Here is a 14417-nt window from a genome sequence, read left to right on the forward strand (position 1 = left end):
AGGTGACCAGGCACAAAGGGAAAGCTGTGGACCTGAACTCCAGGTTGCCAGGTTCCCCAGCCCACTCGCTGCCCTGGCTCCCTGGAGGGGAAACAGGAGGTGAAGGCGGCTGCCGTCCGTGGCTGTGTCACTCACTCGAAGCGCTACTTCACTTCTCTGGCCCAGTCAGAGGCCTGAGTCTGAGGTTCTCTTTAGACGTCTGGTTCTTTGGCCTCTTTAGAAAACTCAAGGCAGCAAGTTCTCTCCTGCCGCAAACCCTGCTCTGCCTGTGTCTCGGGTCACGGCCAGGGGACTCGCCATCCAACTCACCAGTTCCTTCGGCCTCATGTTATAAAGGATCCTCTCCGCGTTCTCGCTGTCGTGCCTGCTCTCCATGATGGCCAGCAGCAGCTTGGAAGCGTTGTTCTAATTGGACAAACAAAGGGAGGAGACAGTGGAGAGGAGCGGCCTGGGGTGGCTGGCCCGAACGCGTGCGCCCAGTTGAGGCAAGCGCTGCATGCTGGCCGGACAGACAGACATCTCATCCCGCAGGAGGGCCACGGGTCTAGCACAGCCAAAGCCCCCTGCACGCGAGAGGGAATGTGCCGCTGCAGACCCCAAACTGTAAATGCAGGTTCTGCTTTGGGTCTCAGAGGAACATGCTTGCTTGGGCATGGTTTCTCCTTAACATTATTGACGCAATTCCTAGTGGAAACTGGGAAGTTAAAGATGGGTGCTTGTGGGCGTGTGGGTACTCTCATGATGCCAGGGGTCAGGAAGAACCTGCTGGATGGATCCATGATGCCTTTAGGGCAGATGTCCCTTTAAACCTTGTTCTTTAGCCTCGCAGGGCAGAGGAGGTAGGTAATTAAGGTAATTCTGCCCTTTCTTAAAATATTACTATCAGCTCTCATAATCCCTAATACTATAATCAGAGTACAGATGACACTAGTTAGACAAAATGACCCAAAGGAGCACTGCATGTGTGCCAAACCCTAATTTCCCATTTTATTCCAAGTTTTCATGTGCCCACGCCCTGAACTTCTTGGCTTGACCTCATTTTCGGTCCTGGGCCTAGGATACCCTGCATGCTTCTTTGTGTACAGGATTAGAAAGGTCTTACTATTTGGCATAAGAGGGGGCAGTATTTGTTTCCTCCCCAAGTATGGGTCACGGCAATTCACTCAGGAGGCTGTGCCTTTTTAGAGCACACAAATTTCTATCATAATCCACAGATTCCTGGATTAGTTGAAAAAGTCACTGAAAAGACTGAACAGTAGCACATAAAATTTTGTTCATTTCAGGCTCTCATCATATAAATCCTAATAAATGGGAGCCAGGCACATGAGCCTGAATTAATGTTCAAGTCACTTCTACAACTTGTCAAAGGAATTAAAAATAGCACACCCACCAAAATACCCATTTAAATCATACCCACAAATCAACTATCAATTTGGACTCTCTGTTCTAAATACTAAAGGAAAAATAAAAATAATTGTGTAATTCCTGTGGGCTTCTGTGTTAACACCTTCCCTAATGATCTTTCTTTCCCATGATACTGTTCAAGCATTAAACACAAATCAGCTTTTCAGCTAAACCCTGCAGTTGCAGGCAATTCTGTGACAATGACAAAGTGCTCACTGCTGTGTATGGGTGTGAGAGAGGACGGATCTCAACACGCCCCGACATGGGAAAGGTTAAAAAGGAAATGTGCTCAGTGAGGCAAACACAGTCTGAAATACACTTTGGACATCAAGAGGTCTTTGGACTCTTAAAGAATCTTTGGAAACTCTAAATACGAATGAGGGTTTTCTTTTTGGGCAATAGGAGTAAGAAATCAACATCAGAAGTGGTATCCTGTCCTGAGACCCTTATTTGGAGGGGAAACCTGAAGTTTTGCATTTTTTAGTCAGAACTTACAAAAAGGATCATTCATTTAGTCTAAGAGAGCTGCCTGTATTTAGTTTCATAACATTGACCGTATCGTGTGCAGAAGCAAAACACAAAAGTGACTATTTCGACATGCTACTGTCTTTTGCTTTCATTTCCTACTTGCCTTCAGTTCTAATACAAGGTCCATCCTCTTCTTTCCCAAAGGATTGATGTCATTAAGGATCAGGGCTGTGATGATGTCAATGCCGTTGGATTCATGGGTGGCTATGCAGTTCTGAGGAAACACACACACACACACACACACACATTTACACAAGTGCTGGTCATAAATCAGATGTCAAAAGCCAACAGGCTGACCTGCTATTTCAACACAATGCTTGCCACTCCCAGTAATGTCTCTAGGGGAGAGCTGCAAATTTTCCGTGAGAAAGTGGTAAAAAATAAAAGACAGATGAAAATCGCTAGTTTCAGAATTAACAGTAAACAGCAGGAAAGTCCCCATGCACTGTAACTGATAAATTGGTCGTGTCTAATCCAAAGAGTGCAGTAAAGTTGGCTTTTGTTCTTAAGGGAAAATACGGCGTGTGACTGATTCTGAGTTCTGAGACCTGTTTTCCCCTTTAAAGGTGTGTTCCATTCTCTCTACATCACTTGGTTTTCGTATTGCATGCTTTTGCTTAAGGCTGAAGCCTGGAAAGCAAGTTTCCGGCTTAATTCACACAATACCAAAATTAATCATCTTCCCCCAGGTAAGGTTCCCACTTGCAGCAGAATCCACTTCAGTATGTGCCTTTTAACAGACCTCTGTTTGGCAGAAAAGCAAACTTGTGGTTAAAAGGAAATTCACTTAGATGTTAGAGCCTTTTCTCCCAAGCCGGTTGTAATTTTTTGGTTCCTTTTCATTTTAACTTTGACTACACCATCTGTCTCATCAGTGAACAAAGGGAGGAAAGTGGATCCAACACAGGCTAACCTCGTATTTATAGCCAACTATGACCAGGTGTGTGGTACACAATGCGTTGTCCCTTTTGTCAGCCATTCTCTCCTGAGTGAAGGTCTCGGCCTTGCTCCCCAAGTAACACAGCATCCCACACCTTCCCTGTCAAGTGAGTTTACAGCTGGCAATTTCAGTGCTGGTCTACCCCCTTCAACCAGGGTAGAGCCAAAATTTGAGTTGAAAGTCATAATTATCTTAGAATCAATGCAAAAACTCACCAAGTCTACAATACATCACGGATAAGTAATGAACATTCTACTTAAGAAACGGTTGGTTTCCTTTCTAAAAATCTACTTCTTGAGAGGCCAACATTAAGACTAATGGGCCTTTCTTTTCTCTAAATGTCTATGGAGTTCAAATCTCAACTGAACATTTTCTCATGTTGTTGAAGCTGTCTTGTCCATAGCAAGGTTTCTCTCTCTAGCTAGGTTTAAGCCTTTTTCTGTTAAGTAGCCACTGTTTGAGTCTTTTCTAGCATTTAAAATTGAGCCCAGGCTTCTGGTCTTCACTGAACTCCAACTTCATTATCTACCCTTAGTCAAGTTAGTCAAATCTGGACATTCAAACCAAATCAAGCCAAAACATACTATGGCACGCATGGAGACCAAGGGCAGTATCACCAATGCCTAGGATTAGATCAAGTCCTGAAGCACAATAAAGTACCATAGTTCCTTCTTGACTGCTGGAGAAGATCTCTAGTTCTAGTGACTTCTTAGGCCAACAGGCAAATGTTATATGACTTCTGAACTAGTTCCTGTCAACAGCATTTCTAAAATGGTGAACCTCTTTTTTTTTTCTCCAGCCCCAAATAAAAATGGAGATACCTGGTTCTCATGGCACGGTCCTTGACAGTATTCGGTCAGACTTTCCAGGGTCTGGTTGATGAGGGCGACGTTCTTTTCATTTATATAGAGCCCGAGAAGACCAAGACCTCCGGTCGTGCTTCCACAAATACAGTCCAGGAACTGCAGCGTCTCACACACCAAATTGTAGTTGGTCTTGTTATTTTGGCAACGAAGGAAGTTCTACATTTGGGCAGTGCCCAGAATGAGGGAGCAAAGTCAAAAAGGAGAGGGAAAAGGTCATTTAATGCTGCCAATTTGCTGGTGTCTAATTGGTGGATGCCCTGAATTGATTAGCAATTATGCAGAGAGATGGAGCACTAAAGGAAAGAGTAAGCCCCCATGCTGGTCAACTGGGGACCTTGGTCTATGGCAATGGCCACCAAACAATGTAGCTTATTCTCCAAGTGCTTTTCTATGTGAGGCTGTGGAGGAGGGCTCCTCTTGGACAGAAACCTAAAACCTTTTTGAGTTCTCCTTTCTCTTTTTTCCCACTCCAGCCCATGCCCCTCCCACTGGGTATTGGGTTCAGAAGCATTTGACATTTCAAAGGGCAATGTTTATGTTTGAAAGATGGTGGTGTGGTCTGGACGCTGGATGCCAACAGCCAAGCATTAGGGATATTTCATCACAAAATAAGGTGTTTATAGGCTGACTTAAGCCCACTGCCATGGCAGAAACCTTGGTTATCTTTGCCATTTCCATTAATTATTATAGGAAGGAGCAAGAATGAGTAAATGTCTGTGTGCTTGTGTGCATGTGCTCAAATTTATGTTCTCCAGCTAAATCTGTAATGTTAACGGGAAAAATAAGAGGAGGTACTTCCTCAATAAAATCAAGCAAACCACAGTCAACCACCTCAGAAAGCAGAGTCTATTTTGATGAAGAGGAGATTTTTGTCAGAGATTCTTTTTAAAATCTCTTTTTAAAAAGAAGGAAAAATTAACCACAAAAATTCTTTAAAGCAGTTATAAAAGTTGGATCTTTAGCATAGAAGACAGTACTATAAAAAGATAGAAGCAAAATATAAAATGAATGTGACCTTCGACATGGCAATTCCACTTGTATAAAAGAATGACCTCTATTCACAAAGAACATATTGGATGTTCACTACCAATTGCACTCTTTTCAACAGTGAAGAACTGGAAGCAACCTAAGTGTCCATCAGTGGGGGAGTAAATATAGTACACCAACATCATTCAATATTACAATTTAGAAACACTAATATGTGTCAATATGGAAATATCTTTAGGACATACTGTTAAAAGATAAGAAAACCAAAAAGGCAAATAATGGATGAGTATGTATACACTCCTCCCATCCAGATACACAGAAGAGTGACTGGAAAGTTCACTGTCCGAACCAACAATAGTTCTCTCTGGGTAGAGAGGTAGGGATGGGGAGAAGAATAAATTTTTTTAACTAACATCTTCATTTGAACTTCTATAGAGAGTCTGTTTATTCATGTATTCCTTATATCACTGAAGTATTTATAAATGTACAGATTACAAGCTGGTAACAAAGTTTAATGTTGGACCATCAAACCAACCATTTTGCCCTACTCTCCTAACTTAACTTTAATTCTTTATGCTCAAGTCTTCCTAACTAGTCTAAAAATTGAACCAACACTTGGGTAGGGGAAGGAGATGGAGGAAGGATAGATGATTTGAGACCGTGTGGTCATACGATGTCTGTCATACGATGATTGTTTTTCTCAGGGGCACAGGAAGCCATGGTAATCTTCCACAGCCTCTCTTTAACCCAGTTCCTCAGGGAAGATGTTACCTATCTGGGGGCCTAGCTGAGCCCCTCATCATGTAGAGAGGGAGGGAGAATTCTTCGGGAAGCAGATAGGAGAGAGCTTGGCTGTCTAAGGGTAAAATTCAAAGCATGGCTCTCCAAGCCAGTTCCCTCTCAAACTCACGTGTGACTGCTCCCACCCTGTCTCCCCGTCTGCGCTCAGTGACATCACTGTTCCCACCATGCCCCTCCTCCGCTCAGTGACATCATTGTTCCCACCATGCCTTACTATCTGCTCAGTGACATCACTGTTCCCACCATGCCCCTCTGCCAGGAAGCAATGAACTCCTTCCTACTCTTCAAGTACTCTTCACTCTATTCTTCTGGGGCTTCAGGCAAACTATTCTCTCTTCCCGTCATTCTCTCCCCATCTCTACCTTGATGAACTCATCTTCCTTTAGGATGGAGTCTCAGTCACTTGCTTCAGGAAGCCCTCCTGAGCCTCCATCCTGACTCCAGGGAGATCAGAGAATGGCACACACCTCTCTCACCCCTCCTTACACTTCAGGATGTGCTTATAGAAGTGTCTGTCAGCTCCATCCAGGACCATGGTGATAGCACGGGGTGCCTGGTGGCTAGCACAGTGACTGGTGCATGCCAGGTGCTTCATAAACACTGGCTAAAATAATCTGAATTAAATTGAGTGGATGGAGGAGAGGGGACTTGTGAAGTCCTCAAGCAAGTTGTGTTTCAGCTCCCCATGAAGGATAACTGGCTGCCCTCTCTTGAAAGTCTCTCCCATAGCTCACAGTTTTTGCAGTGCTAAGCCAGAATTTTCCCTTCCCCAGCTCAGATCCATTTCCTCCGTCCTCTGCAAAAACAGAGCGATGTCACTCACTAGGAGGCTCACAGGGACTCCTACATTCAGGGAATAGATTTCACCCTAAGCACACACTACCCTGCCTTGCTTAGGCTAGAGAAATCCTGTTCTTTTTGGGGTTTTCCTTGAAAGGACAGGGACCAAGTCGAGATGGGTGGACTGAGAAATGAAGAGACTTCAAGTCTGTTCTCATACTACTGTATGAGACCCGTGTTCCTTAACCCAGCTGCAAAGCAAAGGCAGCCCCTCAGGGGAAGGATGGAAAGCATAGGCAAAAATGTCTCCAGAATAGTCCTTCCCAGTAAGTTTCTTCCTACTGTGGACAAAGCTTGTTTAAGGCAGCAGCTGGCTGTTTGGCAAAGTCAAAAGCAGTGGCCTTATCTCTACTAAACATTTACCAACAGTAAAGTTAAGGTTATAAATATGACAAGAGATGCTGGGCAACTTTGAAAGGCCGATTCCTTCTGTCATTGAGTTTACTGGTACTTCTTTACACCAGCAGGGCAGTAATGTCCTCATGAGGTCTTCTCCTCCCTTTGGTACACAAGCAAACCCTGAGCCAGAGAGCCACTGTCTGCTCTGGTATGCTGCCAAAATGGTGGCACTCAGAGTAGGGGACTTCCACTCAAAATTGTCATTTGGAGAATCAGATTTCTACAAATGTCATCCTATCAGAGCAATTTTACCAACACCTCAGTGTGTATGACATAGTGGGAGCCTTTAAAGATGATTCTAACCTTTACCCTTGAGAACCACTGGTTCAGATCACTGGTTTTCCAACTAGGCCTTGTAGGACCCAGGTACATCCTTGGAAAGCACCGCCTCTCAGGGCTCTGGTAGGTAAGGGAGGAAAGGAAAGTTCTTGGGCACTGTAGTTTCTCCTCTGAATAGAACAGCTTTGCTCTCATCTGCTTTACTTAGTACATTTCTGCATAAGATCTTAAACAAAGGATTCTGTGGCCAAAACCAAAAAAGCGTAAAACCACTGACTTGGATAATGCTTATGGTACTTTCAAAGATTAAGTTGCTAAGACTTTTTTTTTTTTTTAAAGCTGCTAAGACTTTAAAAAAATATATTAAAATATACTCTAGACTTCCCTTTCCCCCAATACTCTTTTCCAGAGAGCGATGTGTTGGGAGAATCAAATTTTGGAAGGAGTCATTGAATGGGGTTCTTAGGGCCTTAGTTCAAAGGAAGCACTAAGGTACAGAACTAAAACTGTGAAGACTTCTAAACAAGAACTGGAAAATTTATGCAATGAAAGCCTTACTCTCCTTCTGCCATGGACTCTGGGTACGAAGGTAAAGAAGGGAAATCAAGGGGGTACTGTGAAGGAGTCAGAACAGGTCCATGAAAGCAGACCAGGCTTGAGAGCAAGGACGTCAGCACGGACACTCTGCCGGTCGTGGAGGGAATCTACTGGAGGCAGCCTTCTCTTAGCTCAGAACCTGGCAGTTATCAGGTCCTCTGAGGAGTCTTCCTGGACAGGCACAGTGGACTGGTTTGTGAACCCACAAAACCCCTCTGATGACACCACGACAGCCCTTGTCATGCTGCACAGCAATCTTGGGTTTCCCCGAGTGGCTCCCGCCTGAGACTCTCAGCTCTGTAAGGGCAGGCGTGAGGTCTCTGTCACCACCAGTGCTGGGCACACAGCAGGTACTCACCCAGATGACGTACAGTCACGGTCTCAATCCACTTCCCTTTGAAGCCCAAGGTCGGTGGAGATCAGTGGCAGCAGGGGTGGGGGACAGTACAGGGCCCCGACCACCGAGCTCAGCCCAGAAATAGCACCAGCAGCAGGGAGGTCCCCCCATCCACGGAGGTGCCACAGTTGGCTTTGCCTTCCTGCTGGTGGGACAGCCTGGCTTTCCATGGTGTCATTCACACGCCCTTGGCCAGTCTCCCTCATGACTAATGGTGTACATATGGAAGGCGAGAGGGCACAGTTGGCCGGCAGACAGAGCACTAGCCAATGAGACCACAACCCATCCCTGGCTCTTTGAATCACGAATACTTTGTTCTACCCGGCTAGGCCTGGCAGTCCCAGGCCAGTGGATCTGGGGCCGATGTGGTCTACGTCCAAAGTTGGAATATTTGAGCAACAGGCAAGGAAAGAAAAACTAAGGGCTAAGATCCCACACTCAGACGTTGGGAGGGATCAAGCAGGGAAGGTCAATGGAGGAAATGAATGAACAACAATGTGGAAAAGAGCCCAATGGGTCTCATGGAAAATTCTTTCATTTTTTAAAATTTGGGCCAGATTTGGCTGATGGATGACCTTGGATATATCTGTCTTTTCAAAACTCAGGCTCTTCAGACCAATTTGATTAAAAATAAATACCAGTGCAGAAGTTGTTAATACTGCAGACTTGAGCCGGTTTTATTTCACTGTTCTGTCTTACTGTTTAACAATGTAATTTCTTACTCAACTTTTCCAGGCGTAGGTTGTGTGGCAGGGTTGAAGTATGACTGATTTGCAGTGGCTGCCCCGAAGGGTCTGGCCACAGGTGATGTGTGAAAGGCCATCACATCACCTGATGGATAAAGTCAGCAAGGCATATAATTTAAGACTGCACTTTTCTTTGCCACAGTTTCCTTTTCATACCATCATTATTCAAGTAACTGAACTACCACTGCCAACTTGTTTATTTTAGGAGGCAATATTCTATCTTAGTGGAGTTGTTCAGACACACTTTCTTGTTAATCCTCAATCCCTTTTAGGCAGAGAGGGGTGTTTTTCCCAAAAGCCAGCAGCAAATCCAGGTAATGGCCAAGGACCTGGTGCTCCAGCATCCTCCCCCTGGGCAGTGATTGGCTCTACAGAGCTATGCTCATTCAGTAGAAAGAAAATATCTCCTGGGCACCTGGGTGGCTCAGTCAGTTAAGCCTCTGCCTTCAGCTCAGGTCGTGATTTCAGGGTCCTGGGATCGAGTCCCACATTGGGCTCCCTGCTCAGCAGGGAGCAGCTTCTCCTGCTCCCCTTGCTTGTACACATACGCTCTCTCTGTCAAATAAATAAAATCTTAAAAAAAAAAAAAAAAAGAAAAAGAAAGGAAGGAAGGAAGGAAGGAAGGAAGGAAGGAAGGAAGACATCTCTGGAATCTATCCTTAGTCCTTCCATCTAGGCTTTGCGGGTAGGGAACTTTTCAAGGAAGAAAATAAACTCTATCTTAACGTGGTGGTTGACCACACGAGCTCTACCACCAGATGGCCTGGGTTCAAGTCCCAGTTCTCTACTCCCTAACTATGTCCCCTGAACCTCAGTTCCCCCAACTATAAAATGAATATAATGATATCAGCAACACTTGGCATCCACAGTATTCTAAGAACCTGATAAACCTTGGCCATCGTTATCATCCCGACACCAATTAAAAAAGTAAACAAAAGATGTCTGGAATCATCAGTTCTAACACATATATTTGAGCAGCTCTTTGTGTAAAACCCTGGAAGGCCACGTCCTTCATTCAACCAACACATATTTAAGTCGAACTTGCTACGTATCCGCTTTTGTAAGTCTCGTGTACGTAATCATTCATCCATCCTGCGTCCGTCCACGTTTTACCTGCACCCGCGGCAGCCTACCACCCGCACGCACACACAGGCACATACCCCCATTTCACTACGTATGCAGGAGGCACCAAACTGGTGCGCAAGAGACTTGGCTCCTGTCCCTGGGGAGACGGTGGGGAAGACAGACAAACGGGTCAGCTGCCCAGGGGTCAGAACCATCCTGGGTCCTCAGCTCAAGGACGCTGGTGGAGGCGAGGGGAGCAGAGACGTCCGAGGAGCTGCAAGCCCCGGGGGCCAGCCCTCACCTGCAGGTCCCGGTTGTGGTTCTCGCACAGGAGCTGAAGGAACCGCAGGATGGGCTGCATGATGGTGATGACTGCACTCATCTCCAGCTCGTCCTTGGTCTTGTCTGCTGTGGCCTGGGCGCCTTCCCCAGACTGGTAGTGGTCGTCGGGGTCCGCCTCCCTCCGGAAGGTGCTGAAGGCTTTCCTGGTGGCAGCAGAGGCCTCCAGGAGCTGGTCGCGGACCTCTTCCGTTATTTGCGTTGCGGGCTCTTTGGCTAGAATGCAAACAGAAGACACTCAATGCTGCTGAGTCCACAGGAGTCCTATTCACGGCACGAGAGAGAATGTTCCAAAAGGCAGGTTCTGGTATTCGCTAGAAATCTTCAAGGTCGGACAAACACTTCTCTTAGTCCTTACGGTCAAAACTGGGTCATGCCCTGCCCACTCGCTTATGGCTGTGACATTGTATAAGCTTGCACTGTTTTAGAGGAAAAGTCTTAGTATTGGCTCCATCAGCCTCACAAATCTGTATGGCTCTGGGCCTCAGGGTCCTCATCTGCAAAGGGGAGAGAGGATCAGTGAATTCTACCTAGAGAAGCTTCTGAGAGAGTCGACATAACAAGGATCACAACTGTTAAGTCCCTGTTAAATGTGGTGACGATAAGTTAAGCGCTTTCCACTAAGTATCAAGGCACTGTGTGTTACCTCATCGAACCCTCACAGTGACCCTGGAAGGCATCAGAGTGAGGAGTGCGGTGCCCTGCAGCCAGTCTACCTGGGTTCAAAACGTACTCACTGCATAGCCTTAACAAGGACAAGTCAGTCTCCACTCCTCAGTTTCCTCATCTGTAAAATGGGGGTAACAATTCTATCTCTTGTACAGGGTTAATTTCAGTTCCAAGTCAAGTAAAGGATGAATAGTGCCTGGTTCATAGAAAGTACTTAGTAAATGTTAGCTTTTCTCCCTTTCTTTATTCCCTTTCTAGATCAGTGGTTATAAACTAGAGCTGACTTTGTGTTCACCCCCACCCTGGGCACAATCAGCACACTCTGAGGACACTTGTAGTCTGTTGCAGGACACTTCTAGTCTACTGGTATCTATTGGGTAGAAGCTACACATGCTGTCAAACACCCCACAGCACACAGATCAGCCCCTCCAGTGACTCATCCTCCAGAGGCCAAATGTACTGTGGCTGAGAAACCCAGTTCTCAACTTAAAACAAGAGGCCTGTAGTGGCTCGTTAGCCTGTTCACAGCCATTTGACTTGAACACTGATGCATCTACCTACTTCCACATATGACTTCTCTGAGTGAGAGCATGAATGAACAACTTTAGAAACTTTCAAATAATTTCGAAAATATGGGGGAATTAGGTGACAAGTGATACATACCCAGTTTTGAAGTGTTTGGTTTTTTTTAAGATTTATTTATTTTTAATTATTTTTTAAAATTAACATATAATGTATTATTTGTTTCAGGGGCACAGGTCTGTGAATCACTGTCTTACACAATTCACAGCACTCACCATAGCACATGCCCTCCCCAATGTCCATCACCCAACCACCCCATCCCTCCCACCCCCCTCCCCTCCAGCAACCCTCAGTTTGTTTCCTGAGATTAGGAGTCTCTTGTGTTATGTCTCCCTCTCTGGTTTCACCTTGTTTTATTTTCCCTTCCCTTTCCCTACGATCCTCTGCCTCGTTTCTCAAATTCCTCGTATCAGTGAGATCATGTGATAATTGTCTTTCTCTGATAGACTTAGCTCCCTTAGCATAATACCCTCTAGTTCCATTCATGGCTTTGCAAATGGCAAGATTTTGATATAGTGGAATATTATGCAGCCACTCCTTATTTATTTTAAAGAGGGAGAGAGAAAGAGAGCATGTGCATGAGAGAGCAAGAGGGAGAGGAGAGAGAGAATCTTAAGCAGACTCCCCAAGGAGACTCAGGTGCCCCTAAGTTTGTGTCTTAACTTTCCCTACCATTGAATAGAAAATTACAGAAAAAGATTACAAATGGATTTCCTGCCAATAAAACCTTGAGCTTGACCAAGAAGAAGGTACATACATCTTTTTACACAAGAAGAACCACCAAACCACCGTTTGAGCAGTTCCGCTCTGCTGACTTGGGAAGAATTACATTGTAACCAGACTGGTCTGCTTCTCCTGAAAGCCTCAGGTAGAATACTTTGGAGTCTGTAGTTCCAGCTGGTGGAAGGGCTGCACGCACGGGACCACTTACCTTTTTTCCGGGATGGGGCGTCCCTGTCTACCTCATCATCTTTCTTTTTATTCCCCAAGTCACTGGTGTTCACGGTCACCGTTGCTTTGATTTCCTGCTGGGCCACCTTCATTCGGTCATAGAAGACTTTGAAGAATCTTTCTGACTTCTTGTCTTCTGTTAACCGGCAGAAAAAGGAGTGCTGCCGAGGAAAACCCACAGATTTTTCAACACTGTGACAGACCAGTGATCTAATCCCACTCAAGACACCAAAACCTCATGGAGATCCGAGCTAGCTGCAAAACTTCACAAATGGTCTAGGTTTGGACCAAAGTTGGTTCCATGCACTATCGTTCTCCAGATTGCACGCCCTGAGGTTTTCTACACGGAGACTTTAAAGCAGCCCGCCATAGGGCTGTCTGATGGACAGTCACACAGGCTTGAAACACATTCTAAGGGGGGTGGTGGTGGGGAGAATCCAGCCTACTAAGAACAAGCACCTGCACACACCCAGAACAACTCCTTTAACAATGGAAATGAGGTATTTTTGGTGATTACTGCAGGTCCTGTCATGTGTTGAAGGACTTTTGTGAGCCCCTCCACTGTGCACGACCCTGTGAATACCTACAGACCAGTAAGACGTGCTGTTCACCCCTACACAGCTCCATACCAGGTCAGGGTGACAAGTTCGTAAGTAAAACAAAAATGTGTAAAAAGTGCTCTAGAAGCTACACAGTTATATCCTAGAAGCACAGAGCTGGCAAGGATGCCAGTGGTCACAGTGATCCTAAAATCTTTGTGGAAAAGGTGATTTTCAAACCAGGTCTTGAAGGACAGGTAGAGAGTGGTTACATGAAGAAGCTCAACGTTAACAGGTAGCTTGTCTCTTGGATGCACATTTGTTTTTGGGCCCACTGCAAGCAATAGTATACAATGTTGATGTAAAAACACAATATGGTGTCTCAACTTCATTTATGAGTATTCTCTTTTCACCCCTTTGCAAACACCACGCTGTTGTGAATTATTTACATAAAAATAAAATACGGTCATTTCCAGAGGAATAAAACAAAGCTCCAAACAATATATTTGCTTCTCCCGGTTGGATCTTTCTGCCAATTTCAAATCCTCCCCCTTTTGGAAAGATGGCATTTCCCTACTGAAGGTAGCCTTAAGGCTTGCAATCCCAGAAAAAAGTAAAACCTTATCAGCCATTGTAGCCCCGTAACTCCTCAATCTCTGACCCTGCCCCACCCCCACAACACCTGCTGCCAGATCCAGCAGGCCGGGGAAAGCCACTGTGTTTCCATCTGCCAAAAGGCAAGTGTGGCCCCTGACCCTTCTCCTAGCCACTAGCCCCTGTGCTGCCTCGACAAATGTCGGTTTCATTTGCCGACAAAGCACTTCTTCATTTTGCTCTTTCCTTTCCCTCTCACTCTTCTTCCTTACTCCTGGTTGCTTTCAATATATAGCACAAGATCCATCCTTCCTACTTGTGCTCCCTGGTTCTATCTTTTCCCCTCCACCCGCTCCTGGTGGCAGTCCAAGTCACTGCCGACCTCCTGCTTGGCCTTATTCTGTGTGTCATGAGTCCTCCCAGACTCCCACGCTCTTTGAACCAAGCTCAAGTCTTTTGTGTCCTCCATTGCACTTTACTACCTTTTATCTTCTTTTAGGTTTCTTACTATTTCGTCTATCCATCCATCATCCCATCCACTTACCCATTCATCCAGGCACCTACGCATCTCCCTGTTTATCCAGGCATCCAGCATTTACTGTGCACCGGTCATGTTCTAGGCTCTACGCCCATCATAGGAGTCGCAATGGTGAGCAGAAAGAAGCCTGGACCCAGCCCCTGATAAAACTGGTAGGTCAGTAAGGAAAAGACCCAGTAATTCAATAATCACCCTAAGGATGTTTTACTAAAAACAGCCATTTATCCTTATGAAACTGACCCAAGAGAATGCCGGCAGAGCGCTATGTCAGACACTCAGGGCCACCGCCTTGCTCTTCCTCGCTTTTCCTGGCTCTTCCCATGGCTAGAATCCCCTCATCCCCACTAACATCACCT

At 45.6% G+C, this 14417-nt stretch overlaps 1 protein-coding gene across 6 annotated transcripts in view; it reads right to left on the minus strand.

Annotated features, from left to right (window-relative positions):
• Positions 1-14417, minus strand: part of ITPR1 (inositol 1,4,5-trisphosphate receptor type 1) — a 328468-nt gene that overhangs the window by 61750 nt on the left and 252301 nt on the right. For all 6 annotated transcript variants that reach the window (XM_044253119.1, XM_044253118.1, XM_044253116.1 and 3 more), the window contains 5 exons: positions 12371-12551; positions 10151-10404; positions 3694-3894; positions 2036-2146; positions 310-405 (listed from right to left, as the gene is read on the minus strand). In XM_044253119.1, coding sequence (XP_044109054.1) covers positions 310-405; positions 2036-2146; positions 3694-3894; positions 10151-10404; positions 12371-12551 — 843 coding nt within the window. The remainder of the gene's footprint in view (positions 1-309; positions 406-2035; positions 2147-3693; positions 3895-10150; positions 10405-12370; positions 12552-14417) is intronic.

The sequence above is a fragment of the Neovison vison genome, chromosome 6 (genome assembly GCF_020171115.1).
Source record: "Neovison vison isolate M4711 chromosome 6, ASM_NN_V1, whole genome shotgun sequence".
Lineage (NCBI taxonomy): Eukaryota > Metazoa > Chordata > Mammalia > Carnivora > Mustelidae > Neogale > Neogale vison.